Genomic DNA, 17,455 nt, shown 5'->3' with positions numbered 1-17,455 from the left:
AGCCAACAGCTTAGATGGGAAGATGTATGTGTCTGCTGCCCTTGGCTGTCTGTAGAAGGGGGTTTGTTTTAGACCCAAGTTTTCCTTTCCTTTCATGTTGTTTTGTTTGTTTTTCTCCTCTGCAGGGACAATCTGATGGGCAGGTGATTTTTGTAAGTATGCTTCGGAAAAGTTACACCCTTGCCCCACCCCAGGATTCTGGGGTTCTCTTTTCATCACAGTGTTGATTTTCCTGCATCTTGCTCATACTGATTAAGGCCCAAGGGAGAGTGCTTAGTTCCAGTGTAAGCACTGACCACAGAGCATAGCAGGTGAATGTTTAATCATTTAGAAAGGAGTCGCTTTTATTCTCCTATGTGTTACTTCATCTCACTTGACAGAGTAAGGTTAAGAGGAACATTTTTAAAGGTTGAAGTAATTTAAGCTCTGTTCGAAGACTAGGTGAACAAGACTGAAAAGGAGAGAAGATGTTTAAACCAGTGAGCATCACTGAGGGGGTGGCTCCCCTCACCCATCTTTTTCCTTCTCCTTTCCTCACTTCCTCTAATGATTCCAGACCTTCCCAGTAAGTCAGGGCCAGGTCACCTAAAACTGGCTGGCTTTTGGATTTAATGCCAAACAGAAGATCGAGTTGACCATTAATTGTATCCTCTGATAATCTGTCTACATCGAGGATTCTGATTTGGTTAGCATTTGACACTTCCCTTTTTCAGAGAAGAACAACTTGCAAGTTTCAACCTGGAAAAATAAGTAGTAAAAGAAACCAGGGCAGTTTGGTCGTTTTTAGGGTTAGAAGTAGAAATGAGTGCTTAAACTGGTGGACTCCACACTTTCTGATCATGCATACCATTGGTTAAAAAATATTTGAAGATATGTATGTATATATATATTTATATATGGTTATAAATTATACATATGCTACTCTACTAATATATTATGTACATTGTAAATTTCCACAGAATGTAAAGGAGGAGATAAAACAGAAATAGAAAGTGCTTTTCTTCTGTCTTCTCAGTACATTGTCTTGCTCATCCTGGGGGATGCACCACCGCCCTGCTTTGGATTCCACTGGTCTGGTTGACTCACAATAGTGATTGCACTTGGGTCTTATCCCAGGTTACAAAAAGAAGACATAGGCAGGAATCATGAGATTTGCATTGAGTCCCAGCTCCTTCCTTCACCAGAGCAAGGGTAATTTTAGGCAAGGTTACTGAACCCTTTTGAATCTAATCTCTCCTTAAGTGTAAAATGAAGGAGTGGCCTAGTAATGGTTCCCAACTGGGGGTTCCTTAGTTCCTATGGGGCATATGGGCATAAGTGTGGGCATTTTAGTGGACAAGCTTCAGGGATGCTTGCTGCTATCCTGCAGTATGCAGGACAGACCCATACAAGGAAGATTTGTTCAGTCCCAAAGTCAGTTGCCCTTCCTAAGAAACCCTGGAAGATACTTTCTAGCTTTCTGTGACCTCTAAGGGAATAGAATCCCCCAACTTTTCCCTCCACTCTGGCCTGCATCGCCTTGACTGGGGCCATTGGAAAACGACTGTTGGGAATATAACATTTTTTAATTTCTCTTGTGCCTCCCATGTCATGATGCTAGATATTCCCAACTTCTACCGAGGCAACCAAGGTCCAGCCTTGACTATTAAAGTCAACTGTGAAGCTGAATCCAAGTTTATTAGCTACCAACAAGGTCATTTTAGAGCAATCATAGTATTTTGGTGTTGAAACTTTGTCCCAGAGAAGTTAAATGGCATCTCCAAGATTGCAAAATGATTGGTAGCAGAACCAGATCTCCTGGCTTCTGGTCCAGTGCTCTACCACTTTGTGCTTCCTTCCAGAAATTCTCACTAGATTCCCTTATGGAATAGTAGCTACCTGTCTGGACTAGTAAACAAGAGGACATATAGCTTCATTTCTGGAAATAAATGACCTGGGTTTCCAGACATAGGAGAAAAGTACGGCATGGAAAGGGGTAAAGGTAGAATCTGAAATAAGGGTCAGAGACTTAAGTTCAGAGCCATTCAGAATGGTTTTATCCTTGTAAAGCAAAGAGGTATTCAGTTAAGAATAGTCCCATCTTTTTGGGGTCTCCTTATATATAACTATCCAGATTGTCATCATACAGTATTAACTGGGATAAGTCTAACAGTCCAAAATCCAAAGATAATAGTGATTCTCACAAGATGTGCATTCGTGTTTACTTCAGGACATAATCTGTATGGATATAACCAGTTTTGGTGGCTTCTCTCCATCAGAGACCCAGAATCCTTTCATCTCATTGTTCTGCCAACCCCCCTTTGGCCTTCCTTCCCATGGTCCAGATTGGCTCACTGATACATCAACATTCTAGCCAGTAGATGAGGAAAAGAAGAAAGGGAACACAACCCTTCCTATTAAGGGATAGCTCAGAAATTGCCCTCATCATTTTAACTCAAATTCTATTGGACAGACTTTAGCCACATGGCCACAGCCAGATGCAAAGGATGCTGGGAAACGTAGTCCTTGCGTGGTGGTGGCCTAACTGATATACAGATATACACTCCTATTATAAGAAAGGAGAAAATGGATATGAGGAGACAATCAGTCATCTCTGTCACAGACTGTGAATGGAGGAATGGCCCTGGTACAGTAGATGTGGAAAAGGCAGCTGGACATCTTTAAACCAAAATGCTAGCTTTAAAATTTGATATGCTATGTTTGAGAGTTGGACAATTAGAAGCATATTAAGTGATGGTGTATTTTATGAGGGAAACCAGACCCATTTTTGTTGTATATATCATTGAGCTTTCTTCTTGCGCTTAATGATCTAACTAGCCTTGTCTTTCTCTGTCAGAGATGTGAATTCTCTGATCACATGACAACTGTTGGGGGTGCTGAGAAGACACAGGAGGAAGCTTTTGGAAGGTGTTTTGTATTTTAGAAAGGGGAGACGAACACAAAGCAGGGTTATTTTGTGGCAAAGCATGCATCCTTGCCTCCTCACCCCCTAGGAAAGTGTGGGGACGGGCCAGTGAGGACTGCTGAATTCTCTCTGGACTCTACTCCAAGAGAGCAATTTCTCTCACTGCCTCTCACTGTCTTGTGAAGAAATAAAAGCCAAGAGAGATAAGCATTTTGACTTGTTCCCAAACTTCCACAAGGCAACAAAACAAAATGCTTTGTTTTCCTACTTCGAAAACTACATATACAGCATCTTATCTAATTGGATGCAAGTCATTATAACATTTAAGGATGGAGGTAGAAAGATTTGTGGAATTCTGTGGTATTTTCATAAAGAATCCAAGGGTTATCACTAGTCACAATATAGTGAGAGTTTCTGTTTGGGAGGATTTATGTCAGAGGAAGAAGCAATGATTTAAATCATTGAGTCCAGCTCCTCTTTCCATGGCCCCAGCTGCTTGGTGCTCTGACCCTCACTCCCCCAGGCCAACTAGCCAGCTAGTCAAAACTGGAAAGACACAGGAAAAGACTGGAAATAGTTGGCTTCTGGGAGGATCATTTTCTATCCATCTACCGGGGCTATATTTCTATCCAATATACCTGGGCTAAAGGTAAGGCTAATCTCCCATATCTAATAAACAGTTTAATTGGTTTTCAATCTACATAAGCAACTTCTATAAGTCTAATGTCTTTTTGTCTTCAAGGATAACTTTTACATTTTTGGTACATAAACTTCCATCTTTATAGATAAAATAATAATCTGGACTTCAGTGTTTATGATAAGTATTTTTTAATTGATTTTAAATATATTTAGTGGTTTTTATTCATGGTTTCATTCATTACTGAATTAGAACTTGGCTTTGCAGTCAAACAAAGTTCAAACCCCCATTTTGTCACTTAATAAATTTACGTCCTTGAGCAAGTCATTAACTTTTCAGAGATTCTGTTTTCTCCCCTGTAAATGAAAATAAGAGCGCTCTCTCCTCCTAGGACTGAAGGAAGAATTAAATCAGTCTATGTGTTCCTGGACCAGAGAAAACACACAATAAAACATGCTGATTATAGCTATGTTTGGTATTGGCTCATAGGTAATAGCCATAATAATCTATAACCACACCACTTCTCTCATAAGTCATACAGCATAAAGACTTCACAGGGGAAAAGATCCTAAAGCAAAAGGCTGTGAGGGTATTGGTTTGAAAGTGTATTTTTTACTGTCATAGGAACAGCCTGGGCATGTCCTATGAGAGAAGTGAGAAGACTTATGTCCACTTGGTACCTCCAGTCCCTTTAATTTCTGACTTGACATGGACCCAGGGGACAGATAGTGGAACTAGGGTGCACAGATGCAGGGAGTTAGGGCAGAAAGGGGGCTTTGGATTGAGGTCCATATGTTCAGCCAAAACCCCTTGTGTAGCTGCATGTAGGATGGTTTGGGTCAGAGAAGAAGGGAGAGAAGGATGGGAGACAGAAACCTTCATGGAGGCTGTAGAAATGGCCCAGGTTAAGGATTCAGAGGAAGTGGAGGAAGGGAGGAGGCCTGAAAGACATGTGGAGGTAAGTAAGAGGAAATCGGCCTTGTTGTTGGAGTTGCTAACTCCAGGGACTAGGACAAAGGTACAGGGACAGAGCAGTCAGTAGTAGAAGCTGGCTCTTGATGAGGTAATCTGCTTGTATTGGACACCTTGATTCGATTTCTTTCATTCATTCACTTTTCCTTCATTCATTTATTCATTCGTCAAAAAAGCAGTGCTTGAGTATTTGCTACCAGTCTGGTAATACTATACTAAGCGTTAGGCTGCCAGACGACTGTGAACTTGCTCCTGCCCTCAAGACGGTAGGGAGAAGGTGACAAAGAAACAGACAATTACAGTCTAAGGTGAGTGGTGCTAAGATTGAGGCACACCAAGGACATCAGGGAAGCACAGAGGAGGGACGCCTAACCAGACTGAAGGCTGGGGGTCAGAGAAATGAGGTAATGTCTCAGCTGAACTGAGTCATGAAGGATGAGCAGGGGTGAGCCAGGCAAGAGTGGAGAGAAGGGCATTTCATGTAGAGGGAGTAGCAGGTTCAAAGGCCCAGAGGCAAAGAATTGAATGGCATAAATGTGAGCCCTGCCAAGTTCTGAAGTATGCCTGGAATATAGAATGCAAGGAAGGGAAGTGGCACGAGATGATGCTGGAAGGATCAACAGAGGGACATGCTAGGCTTTTCCAAGGCGATTTTTAAATGGGAAGTGGCATGCTCAGATTTGAAGTTTAGGAAGAAAACTGTAGCAGGTGGAGTCTACACTGGTGACATAGGCAGCATGGGTGGCAGGGAGTCTACACTGGTGATGTAGGCAGCATGGGTGGCGGGAAGAATTGAACTCACCATCACAAATATGAGGACTTGCACTTAAGTGGCCACGAGGATAGATCTAAACAGATCCCCGTGATGTGAAAGAGTCCTGGTGACTATATTGGTAACTGACTGAATGGTTATTAGAGAGGAGGGGTGAACACAAAAGGGAAAATGTCAAGAGGGGTTTGGGCAATGGGAGAGAGAGAGAGAGCGCATGCACAAGAGGGGAAACTATTTCTTATTTTGTTTTCAGTAGCAGGAGGGGAAACAATTAGTTGAGCTTTGGTTATGTTGAACTTGAGTGGCTTGGTGGCTGTTGGGTAGATGTTCTAGAGACAGTCACAAACCCACGTCTGGACATCAAGAGGCAGGTCAGAGCTGAGAGGCAGATTTGGAAGGTGTCAAGTAAAGGTGGTGCAGAAGCTAAGGAAGTATTGGATGAGCTGACCCAAGCAAGACTACAGAGTGAGAGGGCAAGATGGTGAGGGATGAGTCCCTGAAAAAGACCAACATGTCTTTATGAGCAGAGAATGGGGAGTGGATAGAGAATATTGAGAAGGAGCAATGAGAGTAGTAGAAGGAGACCAAGAAGAAGTAGAGTCATGGCTTCCAAGGGAACCAAGACATTTAAGAAGCGAGGATAAGCAACAGTATTGAAAGGTGCAAAAAGTCATGTACAGAGTCATCCCCATTGGATTTACTACAGAGTTATGTGGTAACTTCAGTAGGAGCATCTCAATAGGTTTATAGTGCAGAGAGGCCCAGTGAATGGTGAATAGGAAGAGAGGAAGTAGAGTCAACTCTTTCAAAAAAGTTGCCCCTGTAGAGAGGAGGTGGGTGTATGCCTGCTGGGGAATAACTGACCATTTTTAAGGTGGGAGAGATGAGCACAGTAAATACTCACAGAAGGACGAGGTAGGTAAGGGAGAGGATGGAGTTACAGAAGAAGGCAGACAACGGATATAATTCAGAGCATAGGGGATGATCCAAATCCTGGACCAGGGGTTTATACACCTGACTGTCCATTAGCCTCAGCCAAGGGCTTTAAATGGACCCCCAGAACCCAGCCTTCCATGGATTCTGATGTAAGTAGTCTGGAGTGGAGTCCAGGCACTGGTAATTTTTAATGATTCTAATGTGCACTCAAGGTTATAGTATGTCTTCGATGACTGTTTGTTGAAACTTTTAAAAGTTTTGTTGATAAGTGGGTGAATTCTCCTTAGCAATCATGAGGAAGGTTTGATCATCTGCAGAAGAGGTTATGAAGAAATACAAGGCAGGATCCCTGCTCTCAAGTTGGCTGACAATCCCATAGAAGAAATAGTACTGCATAGTTTGTAATAGAGGCAAGTACTAGATTAGTGGCACAACAGTTGGTAGGTAAGATCAGGTCCGGGGGGTCGGGTGTCATGGGGAAGATTTGGGTGTCAAAGAAGTGTTGGAACTTAGCTAAGCAGAGAAGAGCAGGAGCCTCACACACTCAAGACAGCAGTCATGGGGCGCCTGGATGGCTCAGTCGGTTGAGCCTCCAACTTCAGCTCAGGTCAGATCTCACATTCTTGGGTTCGAGCCCCGCACCGGGCTCTGTGCTGACAGCTAGCTCAGAGCCTGGAGCCTGCTTCCAGTTCTGTGTCTCCTTCTCTCTCTGCCCCTCCCCCTATCATGTTCTGTCTCTGTATCAAAAATAAATAAAACATTAAAAAAAAAAAAGACAGCAGTCGTTACCACCCATTTCTTGAGGATGGCCTTGGTACCAGCTGCTTTACACACGTTATCCCAAATAGTACAGTTATGCAGGATAGTTCTAGGTCAACTCCATTTTATAGAGGAAGAAACTGAGGCTCAGGAGATGTAATACCAAGGCCACAGCTAGGAATAAGTGGCAGAATCAGGATTCAAGCCCAGGACTCATTGATTCCAAAGCTGTGTCCTTTCCACTGCAGTGTGCTGGGACCAGTGAGACCCAGACTCCCATTTACTATGTAGCACTTAGCCCCAGGGATATGTTGCTTTTGCCAAAGTCTAAAGTGGAATAAGTCTTCAGCTGGGGCTTTCTGGTCAGGGCCATTTGTGTAGGTGAATTTCATATACGCCCTTCATCAGTGTGGGCTCCCCGGACCAGCAGCAGCATTTGGAAACTTCTTAGCAATGCATATTTTCAGGGCCCTTCCCAGAGGTACTGAGTCAGAAAGTCTGGGGGGCAGATCCAACAATTTAAGAAGCCCTCTTAGGGATTCTGATGCACTTGGATATTTGAGAACCAAACTTTGAGTCCCTACATTGGTACAAATCAAGACCTCAGTTTGCTGTTGTAGCTTGTCTCTGAGCATCTGTGATGTGCAAATGGAGAGGAGGAATTGGTGGATTCCAACCCTCAAAAAGATTGTTACCTGGATTTTAGCAGCCCAGTACTCTGATCAAAGAACTCAAATGTTAAAAGCCAGATCTGATAGGGAGAATGAGTCTCAGTTCTAGAACAATGTATAGATTCTTACAAAGGGTAATTTTCTAGTTGTGAGAAATATGTGATGGTGTTTTCCTTTATGCAAATTTTAAGACTTGGCCAACCCTAGAGACAGCAAAACAGTCTGTCCCAAGCAGTTTCACAGGGGCCTTGAGAGGCAGCCTTCATGGAAATTGTCTGGTTTGCTCTAATAAAACTTCTGGTCATTGATGCATTTCCCATCTGGTCATTGGCAGGAAGAAGTGATCGGAGATTTGAAACCAGGCACTGAGTATCGAGTGAGTGTAGCAGCTTACAGCCAGACTGGCAAAGGACGGCTTAGCTCTCCTCGGCATGTTACTACTTTGCCCCAAGGTAAAATGAGAGTTCAAGAAAGTAATGGGTGCTATTCATTCATTCCTTCACTCAGTACATATCAATGAGGACCTACTATGTGCCAGGCACCAGGCTGGGCTCTGAAGGTGAACAAAAATAGGCAGAGCCTTTGCCCTCTCAGAACTCAGTGAGGTGGGTGAAGATATTACCTAGTTAGCACATAGTCACAGATGGTGGTAAATGCTCTAAGAACATGCACATGGAGACCCCATGTAGGGGTGAGGTAAGAATACCCTGGAGAGATGATACTAAGTGAAGGTCTGACCAGTAATCAGAAGGGGGAGGAAGGACAGTGGGAGAAGAGATTTTATAGGCAAAGGGGACCCAACAAAGGCTCATTGACATGGCACTGTGCTGGACACTGGGGGACAATGGTGGCTCAATCATCATTGCTAGCAAGCATATTGTGGAAGGAGAAGCAACTGGTAGGCGAGTAGCTCCAGGGCATCTGAGGTCTGTGTGAGGGGCTCTGAAGCACTCAGAAGGGAGCACCTCCCCTCCTCCGGCACTTAGGGAGGATTTTAGAAAGATCCACGTTTTTGGCCCAAACTTTGAAAACTACATAAGATCCCTCTAGGAAAAGAAGGCAGGAAAAATGTTTCTGCCATAAGCAATAGTATACACAATGGCTGGGAGATGTGAAAGTCTAGATACGAAATTTTGTAACAGCATTTACCTTGGGGTGATAGGCTCATGAGTGACTCTTATATCTTTAGACCTGAGGATATTTCCCAAAGGCCCTACTGTTGATATGCATTCTGATGGTTTGAGCAAAACACATACAGGCACACACACATGCAGAGAAGAACTGAATGTAAGTGACAATAATGCTATGCATTCAATTATTCTTGCAGGTATCATTTCCATTCCGTAAACAGAGATGAAAGGTTACCAGGAGGAGGGAGTGTGGTTGAGGGTTTTAAAGGGTACACACCATTGTGTGTCCCGGGGGCCAGTGGTCTGGATGTAATTTCATTGGATTTTTAGCCAGGGGGCTGGGGGAAGAAGGGAAGACCAACTTTTAGTAACTCAGAACTTACATGGTGGTGAATCCAGTTGTGATTATTTTTTTGTGTTTGTTTGGTTTGGATTTTGAGGCTGTTCTGAACAGAGATGTTTAGGCTATTGGAAGCACATGTGCTCTTTATATATGAAACATCCTCAGCAGCAAAGACCAGAGCTGACTCTAGGTGTTTGCTGTCCCACCTAGATTCCTGCCTGCCACCATCAGCACCCCAGCAGCCGCACGTCACTGTGGTCTCTGATTCCGAGGTGGCCCTATCTTGGAAACCTGGAAAGAGTGAAGGAAGCTCCCCGATTCAGTACTATTCTGTGGAATTCATCAGGTAAGTTTGTGTGTCACATTCAAAAGCCACATGTATTGACCTTGGGTATTCCAAGCATGATAGGATACTGCATAGAAAGCTGTCTCTGCTTCATACATATTTAAGAGATGACAAAGGCTTGAAGACCTGCATTTTCACTCTGCCCTTGGGCCAGCACCTGTGCCCATGGCTCTGTGGAGCTGGGTCATCTGGTAAACCTGTCTGCACTCGCCTTCCCTCTGTCTCATTTCCCCTCCACAGTCAGGACTATCCTAAGCTCTGAAAACTCGCAAGGCATTATTGCCGACAAGCCTGCCTGTATTTTCAGGCTCGAAACCTGCCTCCCTGGCTTTGCAATATTACATCTGAAGTAAATATCTGAGGGCGACTTTCTTGAGGGAGGGGGAAAAACCATCCATAAGTCCTTGTTTCCTTCACATCCTGCTTGCCATGGGGCTGGTTTCCTGGTTTTAGTTTTTTTTCCCCTCTCATCTGCCTCTCCAGTTCTTGTTATTCAGCTTTATCAGAGGATACAAGAGTGATGAGAAATTCTTCCAGAAGCTTACAGATATAAAACCATGGATTCTCAGTGCTGCTATGTAATTTTAAGCAAAAACAAGTAAATAAAACAAAACAAAACAAAACAAAAACAATTTGTACTCCCCCCCCCACACACACATGCCAAGCAAAAAAGAATTCCTAATCTAAGGTTCTTTCTCTGACTCCAGTAGCAGCTGGAGTGTGAACTGAGCACCTGGCCAAGGCAAGTGTCGGCATAGTTAGTATTCTGTACATTAAAGGCGATAGGGTTTGTCTAAAGCCTGCTGCTTCATGATTCATAAAGAGACTAGTTCAGCACCTCATTCCTGAGGCTTTCTGAAGCTGGGACAGATGATTCTGCCAAGATTTGATTAGCTCTGCTCTGTGGCTTGACTTCCTCACCTATTCCTCAGTGGTGAAAAATAGATACTTGTTTCTTGAGAGAAGTACTCTGCACTGAGTCCCTTTAATGCCTGGGTACAGAGCTCATTTCAGGCAGGACTTGTTAACTTGCAAGTGGCAGTGGCCTGGAAGAAGACGAGGCAGTCCTATGTTGGTTCTTGTGACTCTAAAGTCTGGTGGAAAATATGATCTGTGCCAGAGCAGCCATTTGTTCCATCCATCTCTGTGCTATGCTTTTCCCTTTACTGGCTTCATTTCCTGATGTGGTGGCAAGATGGCCACCAAGCACTGAAGACCTTCCATCTACTAGCACAGCTCCTCACAGGAAAAGAGTGATCATTTTTCAGTGGATCCACTAGAGTCTCAGTGTTCACCTTAGTTGTCCAGGCTTGGGTTCCTCTCCATTCTCTGAGCCAACCACTGTGGCCAGGCAGGAGGCTACCCTAATTGGTCGAGCACTTATCATATTCTGAGCTCTGGAACTGGTGGGACATTTGCACCTGAAGTACATGGATTGAGAGAGTTCTGAAGGGTTCATTCCTCAAAGGAAGAATGTGGTGGCATTAATGAAAAAGGGAAGAACAGATGCTGGGAAAATTAGGGAAAGGAAAAGACGCCCACTGCAAAGTTCCAGACCAACGCTCATCATTGAGGATAATCTGCAAATCTGCTGTTGACCAAACTTGGTAGGCAAAGCTGGGGTGTGCGTGGAATAGAAAAGATTCTAATGGTCGTTCCGACAGTAGTTAAACAGGAAACATGGAAAGTCCTAAAATTTCAGCTTGCTCATCTGTAAAACTTGGGCTGAAACGTAACATTTCTGATCCACTTGTCTAGCACAACCAAAGCAAAATGTAATACTTTGAAATTTGGGGAAATGCAAATTTTTTCCTGGTAGCCCAGCAGAACGTATAACCCCTGGCAAAGATGATGCCTATCATTTATTTTTAATTGTGAGCTAAAACATGTATTTTTAAAACTTGTTCTAGGTCTGGCATATTGACAAAAGGTAGACATTGCAGTTTCTTAACTTGTGTGCCCAACTGAAAGTGGAAAATGAAAGTGATTCACTGGGGTTCGAACCAGAAGAACAGGAAGAGAGCCCTGCACCCGCCCCTTCTGCCATGCCGGCCAGGAGGCCCTGTACTCATCACTTCCAGTCCTGAAACCTCAGTGCCTCTTATAGGTTGGGCTCCCCCACAGGGCAGCCTGATACAAGGGCTAGAGTGCAAGTAGGTTATTTTATTTGGAATCAGGAATGAGAAGGTGGGGAGGGTAAGACAGGGAGGGAGGATGTAGAACTATGTTGCTGAGGTCACATCTACAGGCAACAGGGACGTCTGTGGAAGCTTGATTCCACTCGGCGCTCTTTGAAGCATGCAGAATCCCTCTCAAAGGATAGGAGCCATTTACCCACTGGCATCTGTTCTCCTCTGTTCATTGAGAGGTTCCTTCAGGGGCATAAATGTCCCATATTTCTAGGCTCTGCCAGCACATAGATTAAGGACAAGGATCTCAGGATAGAAGAAGGTGTGATGTGAGCACAGCATGTGATTGAGGTTGGATGCTGGTCTACAAGGCAAATCTGAGCTCACATGAAACTTTCCACCCCCCACAGCCGCTGCTGGAATCAGATGTGGGACAAAGGGAGGTGACTTGGACCCCATAGACATTGACTGCCATTCCTTGGACCCCATAGACATTGACTACCAGTCCTTATCTGCAATAGATGGGTGAAAACCTCCCAGCCTTACTTACAATAGGGGCTCAGGAGGCTCAACTGAAATCACATATGAGAGGGAACTTTGTAGATGTTAAAACCTACAAATTTGTAAGATATATATGGGTGTTATGTACCTACATTTAATAATTATACTTCAACAAAGATGTATTTTAACATTCAAAATAATCTCTAACATTTGAGGGCTCAGGCCCCCAATTTTTATGTCACACACATTTATAAATTATATACCATTCTAACAACTCTTAATTTTTAAAAATATGTCTATCTTGACCAGTATAACCTTACCATGTTTTCTGGAAAGCTAACTTTGAATTTAAAACTCTTAGACATCTTGGGGTTTCAAATGGAACATGGCGGAATGGGGAAAACTGACCCCTGTTCCCAGCCCCTGTACTAGGAATCCTGCCTCTATTTTTCCTTCCAGAATATGTAGCTTTGGTCAAATGATTTTATCTCAGAACCTCCACGTCCTCATCTGTAACATCAAGCTGATATAACTAACTCTCATTGGAAAATTGTTGGTTACTATCTTCATAAAGTGTTTTGTAGATATTTAATATCTGTCTGTTTCCTTCCCTCCACACTAGAAATTGAGACTCAGTTGCTTAAGTTGCTTTACTAAAATAAAATGACTGGTTGGGGACAGAATCAAAATTGGAAGTCTCCTGACTTCTGGCCCAGTGCTCTTAGGAAGCCCTGTATCCCTTTCATGTCTGTGATCCACCTTCAGAAATGGAAGCCTAGACTCAGCCCACCCAGAGCCCTGCTGGTAAGGATACAGGAAGCCTCATCTTAGGCTATTGTTTGCTTTTGATCTAGAAAGAAAGCTTTCACAGCTTGTCCTGGTATTTAATGTTTGGCTGCAGAAGAAATCCACATCCATTTGTAAACATCTCAGGTCTGTCCCATTACAGATGAGTGCTCAGGGATATGTTTAGAGAGAGCTTTCTTGACCACTAAATCAGAAACTGCAATTAGCATGAAAAGCTTCTGGGAGTCTTTAGTTATTATTCTATTTTCCCCAGAAGGGTTTGCTTAATTTTAATATTAAATTCCTTATGCCCAGATACCTACTGTGTACAGAAACACCTGTGACAGGTCTGTAGTTTCTTGTATCCAAGAGGAGGCCTTTGGCAAGCCAAGACTAGGAAGTAGAAATCAGTTTACCGCCAAAGGTTATCCTCAGATTTCAACTGGCGTAATGTGAAATTCTCTTCTCTGTCCTGTCTCCAGAAGAACAGAGGCACTTCTGCATCAGTTGGTCTTCTTAGTCAGTGAGGATAATGATATTAAAGGCATTGTTGAGAAATAATAGTCTAGGGATGCCCTGGTGGTTCAGTCAGTTAAACATCCAACTTCAGCTCAGGTCATGATCTCACAGTTCCTGAGTTAAGAGTCCTGCATTGGGCTCTGTGCTGACAGCTCAGAGTCTGGAGCCTGTTTCAGATTCTGTGTCTCCCTTTCTCTCTCTGCTCCTCCTCTGCTCTTGCTCTGTCTCTCTCTCTCTCTCTCAAAGATAAATAAAAATTGAAAAAATTTAAAAAGAAATATCCTAAAATCCTACTTGAGACATATTTAACTGGCTGAGAAAAGACTAACCTGAGGAATTATACTAGACCAGAGTATGGGGGTACTAACTGCTTACTTGCTAGTTTTGGTGATATTTCAGGTGGACATTTTATATTTATGATGCTGTTTTGAGTCATGGGCTTAGGGCCAAGCAAATTTTTATTCCTCATCCAGCTTCTACCTCCTCAAAATGGAGGGTGACCTAGGGTGACCCCCCTGAGGGGGTGCTCTCAGTGACTTGGTCTTGGGTTCAGGCAGGGTAAAGCTTTTAGCTGAGAGTAATCTGCTCTCCCCCAGAGCTGGCCTGGGGGCTAGTTATTTGCTTCCTCACTAATAGGAGATTTTTTAAAATTTTAATTAGTGTTGAAAAACTTTGAAGAGGCAGATTCTAAGCCTATAGGCTGTGACAGATTTTGCAATGTTTTCAAAACGTTCACCTGCTTTTTTAAAACAGAAAAGCCATGTATTTGAGGTGCAGGAGAATTTTTTTTTCCTAAAGTGATACTGAAAATTTCTTTGGAGGCAGTAATCCTTACTATTTATTAAAGTAAGAACCAAGCATAAATATAGCTACCTATGTTTTGAAATATTTTAGCTATAAATATCTGAGAAACTTTCCTCCTGCCTAAGACATTCCCCAGGGTAAGTGTCTTTCTCATAAGCAAAAAATATATCCTATGGTGGCAATGAAAACCAAAGACCTGAAAAAGTATTCCTTACCTCTGATGTTCCATTTGGGGTGCCATGCCCCACATACGCTATCTATCAGGTTGGTTAAAGGTGAAAAACAGTTTTCATTTAACTTAAGTTTAGGTTTTCTGTAAGTGTGACCTGATGGGTTAAAATTGCTTGAGCTTTGCATAGACAGTTGCTGGAAAGGGTAGACTAAAGCTCTCAGTGGCTGTTTTCTTTTTAAGTTTTAATTTTAATTCCAGTAGAGTTACCATGCAGGGTTCTATTAGTTTAGGATTACAGTATAGTGATTCAACACTTCCACACAGCACTCAGCACTCATCAGGACAAGTGCACCCCTTAATCCCCATCATCTGTTTTACCCCCCCCACCTCTCCTCTGATAACCCTCAGTTTTTTCCCTATAGCTAAGAGTCTGTTTCTTGGTTTGCCCTTCTCTCTCTCTATATATATATCTCTGCTCCCCACCTCCCCCCACCAACCCCTTTGCTCATTTGTTTTGTTTCTTAAATTCCACATATGAATGATAGTGGCTGATTTTAATTTTAAAAAGTCCACCACTGGAATATTTGGGGTACATGTGAAAGCTCAAAACATTTTGTGTATATATTAAGGACACTGGTCAAGAATTGTTGATTTCAATCTCAGCCCAAGACACCTATCCTAATAAATGAGAAAAAGCAAGGCTTCCCCTCTTTTCTTTTTCACACCTTTCTGTTTAATAATTCCTTGGTCTCTTGCAGATGCCTCCCATAATAAGACTTGCAAAATTTATCTTCACACAGGGCTGCTTCTAAGCCGATTGCAATGCCTACCTATTGGTTTCACGTGAGAATCTTAAGGTCATACACACTTGGGTGGGTTTTTTTAAATTATTATACAAAGTGATATTTTTGTCAAAGTCATCTGTCTTTCCATCCCATCAAAATCTCTTCCTTAATCTATAAGTAACAAATGAATTTAGTTAGTTTGCTCACAGGAAGTTACCTTGTAAAGGCTGTTACTAAAATAAAGACGAAATCTGGGATTCAGAATAGAAGTCCAATGGATTATAGATTTTCCTTGAATAGTCTTAAGGGATGATGTGATTTGACTCAGGGTCAAGATCACAGCCTCTGAAGGTTAAAGTTTCCCATTCAGAATTGGGACTTTAGAGAACAATCTGATGGTGACCAGAAGGGAATGGGTGGGGGGGATGGGTAAAATAGGTGATGGGGATTAAGGCGTGCACTTGTTGTGATGAGTGCCCGGTGTTGTATGGAAGTGTTGAATCACTATATTGTACACCTAAAGGTGATTTAACACTGTATGGTATCTATACTGGAATTAAAATAATTTTTCTATTTTTTTATGTTTGTTTATTTTTGAGAGCGAGAGATACAGAGTGTGTACAGTGGAGGGGCAGAGAGAGAGGGAGACACAGAATCTGAAACAAGCTGCAGGCTCTGAGCTGTCAGCACAGATCCTGATGCCAGGCTTGAACTCATTAACTGTGAGATCATGACCTGAGCTGACGTCAGTTGCTTAGCCGACTGAGCCACCCAGGTGCCCCTAAAATAAAAACTTAATTAAAAAAAAAAAAAAGAATTGAGACTTCTAATCTGATTCTTGGCTTCATCTTTTGAGTTAGTTTCTTCAAATGTAGATTAAGAAGACATAGCCCAGAGCTGTCCTCTCTAATCCTGGGCACGAGTTGCTCAATTCCAATTCTTAGCTTCCTTGTGTATAAATAAGGCTGGACCATCTGCCCTCTAAAGCCCAGTGGCTGTGATTTTCTGTCCTCAAGACAAAGGTGAGGCAGCAAGACTAGTTGTTTAATGAATAGGCTTTGGGGCTAGCTCCCTGGTCCAACCCTTTCCTCCACCAGTTTTAAGCTCTATCATCTTATTTAACTTCTCTTTGTCTCAGACAGAAGAATAAGGATAATAATCTATTTACCTCATGGAGTTGTTTGAGATTAAATGAATTGATCCACATGAAATGTACAGAACAGCTCCAGGCTCCCAAATACGCTCAGTCAATGGGAGCCATTGCTGTGATGGCTTTGGGAAGAGATCTCTCCTGCTCTCATACAGAGCCATGTTCTTTCCTGGCTAGAAGTCTTTATGCTTGCTATTCTCTGCCAAGATAGTTCTTCTGTCTCTTTATTTCATTATCTCTTGTTCATCCTTCAGGACCCCTGCTTAAATACCACCTTGTCCAGGAAGCCTTCCTTGAACAACTGCCCCCTCCTCAGACTAGATTAGATACATCTGTAACATTTACTTGCAACACTCAACACGCTTGTAGTTAATTGTTCAAGGTCTGTTTCCTTACCAGGACATGAGTGCCACATCTTGACATGGTCCCCTTTGTGGAATGTAGCACATGGCATGGGGTAAACATACCATGTGTCAAATAGGTGCTGGTGAACTTTTGGACACGACAGTTTCGGGATCAAATTTAAAGAATGCCAAAACTAGCTGGAACCTTGTATGAGTTCCTCAACCTCTCCGAGCCTTACTTCCCTCCATTCTAAAGTAGGGATGACAACAGCGGTGACCTCAGGAGGCTTGTGAAGATGAAAAGCTGTGTGTACAGTACTCAGAGAAGTGGTTTATAGATTTTGTGTGTCGGAAATGGAAATGTATTGGCACATGAGCCATAGGGGTTCAATGAACCCTTTACCACTGATCTTAGAGGCCACCACCGTAACCAACAGTCTGCCTTACCAACTGCAGAAATATAAGCCACGCAGAACCCACCATGGATCTGCACACACATCTGCCTCCTCTCCCCCCCAACCCCAAGTTATTCATTGCTTTTGTTTGCTCATCAGAAGAGGAATACCAGTATAATGGCAAAGCTTCAAATAACGCCTAATGTATAAGACTAACTTGGAAGTTCCCATTGTTATTTTATTTCCTGTTGAAGAATAACTTGTGTTTTGGAGCTCTTCATAATATGGAAGTGAATTGTCAACTTTTCTCATAGCATTTTACTAGAATTTATAGCAATAATTAGGCAAATGGCTACAATATTTAACAGTGATGTAGTCCTTGTGTTGGTTTTCTTGGCC

General features: G+C 42.8%; 1 protein-coding gene across 1 annotated transcript in view; it reads left to right on the top strand.

The window, feature by feature from the left end:
* The window catches only part of LOC115293538 (pikachurin-like), a gene marked incomplete at its 3' end in the record, with an annotated part of 93,704 nt that overhangs the window by 64,036 nt on the left and 12,213 nt on the right, over positions 1-17,455 (top strand). Inside the window, exons 4-6 of the mRNA XM_029941272.1 lie at positions 126-152; positions 7,987-8,104; positions 9,336-9,471. Coding sequence (XP_029797132.1) covers positions 126-152; positions 7,987-8,104; positions 9,336-9,471 — 281 coding nt within the window. The remainder of the gene's footprint in view (positions 1-125; positions 153-7,986; positions 8,105-9,335; positions 9,472-17,455) is intronic.

This window comes from Suricata suricatta, chromosome 6 (genome assembly GCF_006229205.1).
Source record: "Suricata suricatta isolate VVHF042 chromosome 6, meerkat_22Aug2017_6uvM2_HiC, whole genome shotgun sequence".
NCBI lineage: Eukaryota > Metazoa > Chordata > Mammalia > Carnivora > Herpestidae > Suricata > Suricata suricatta.
Note: the sequence above shows the minus strand (reverse complement) of the source record. Positions and strands in the feature narration are given on the sequence as shown.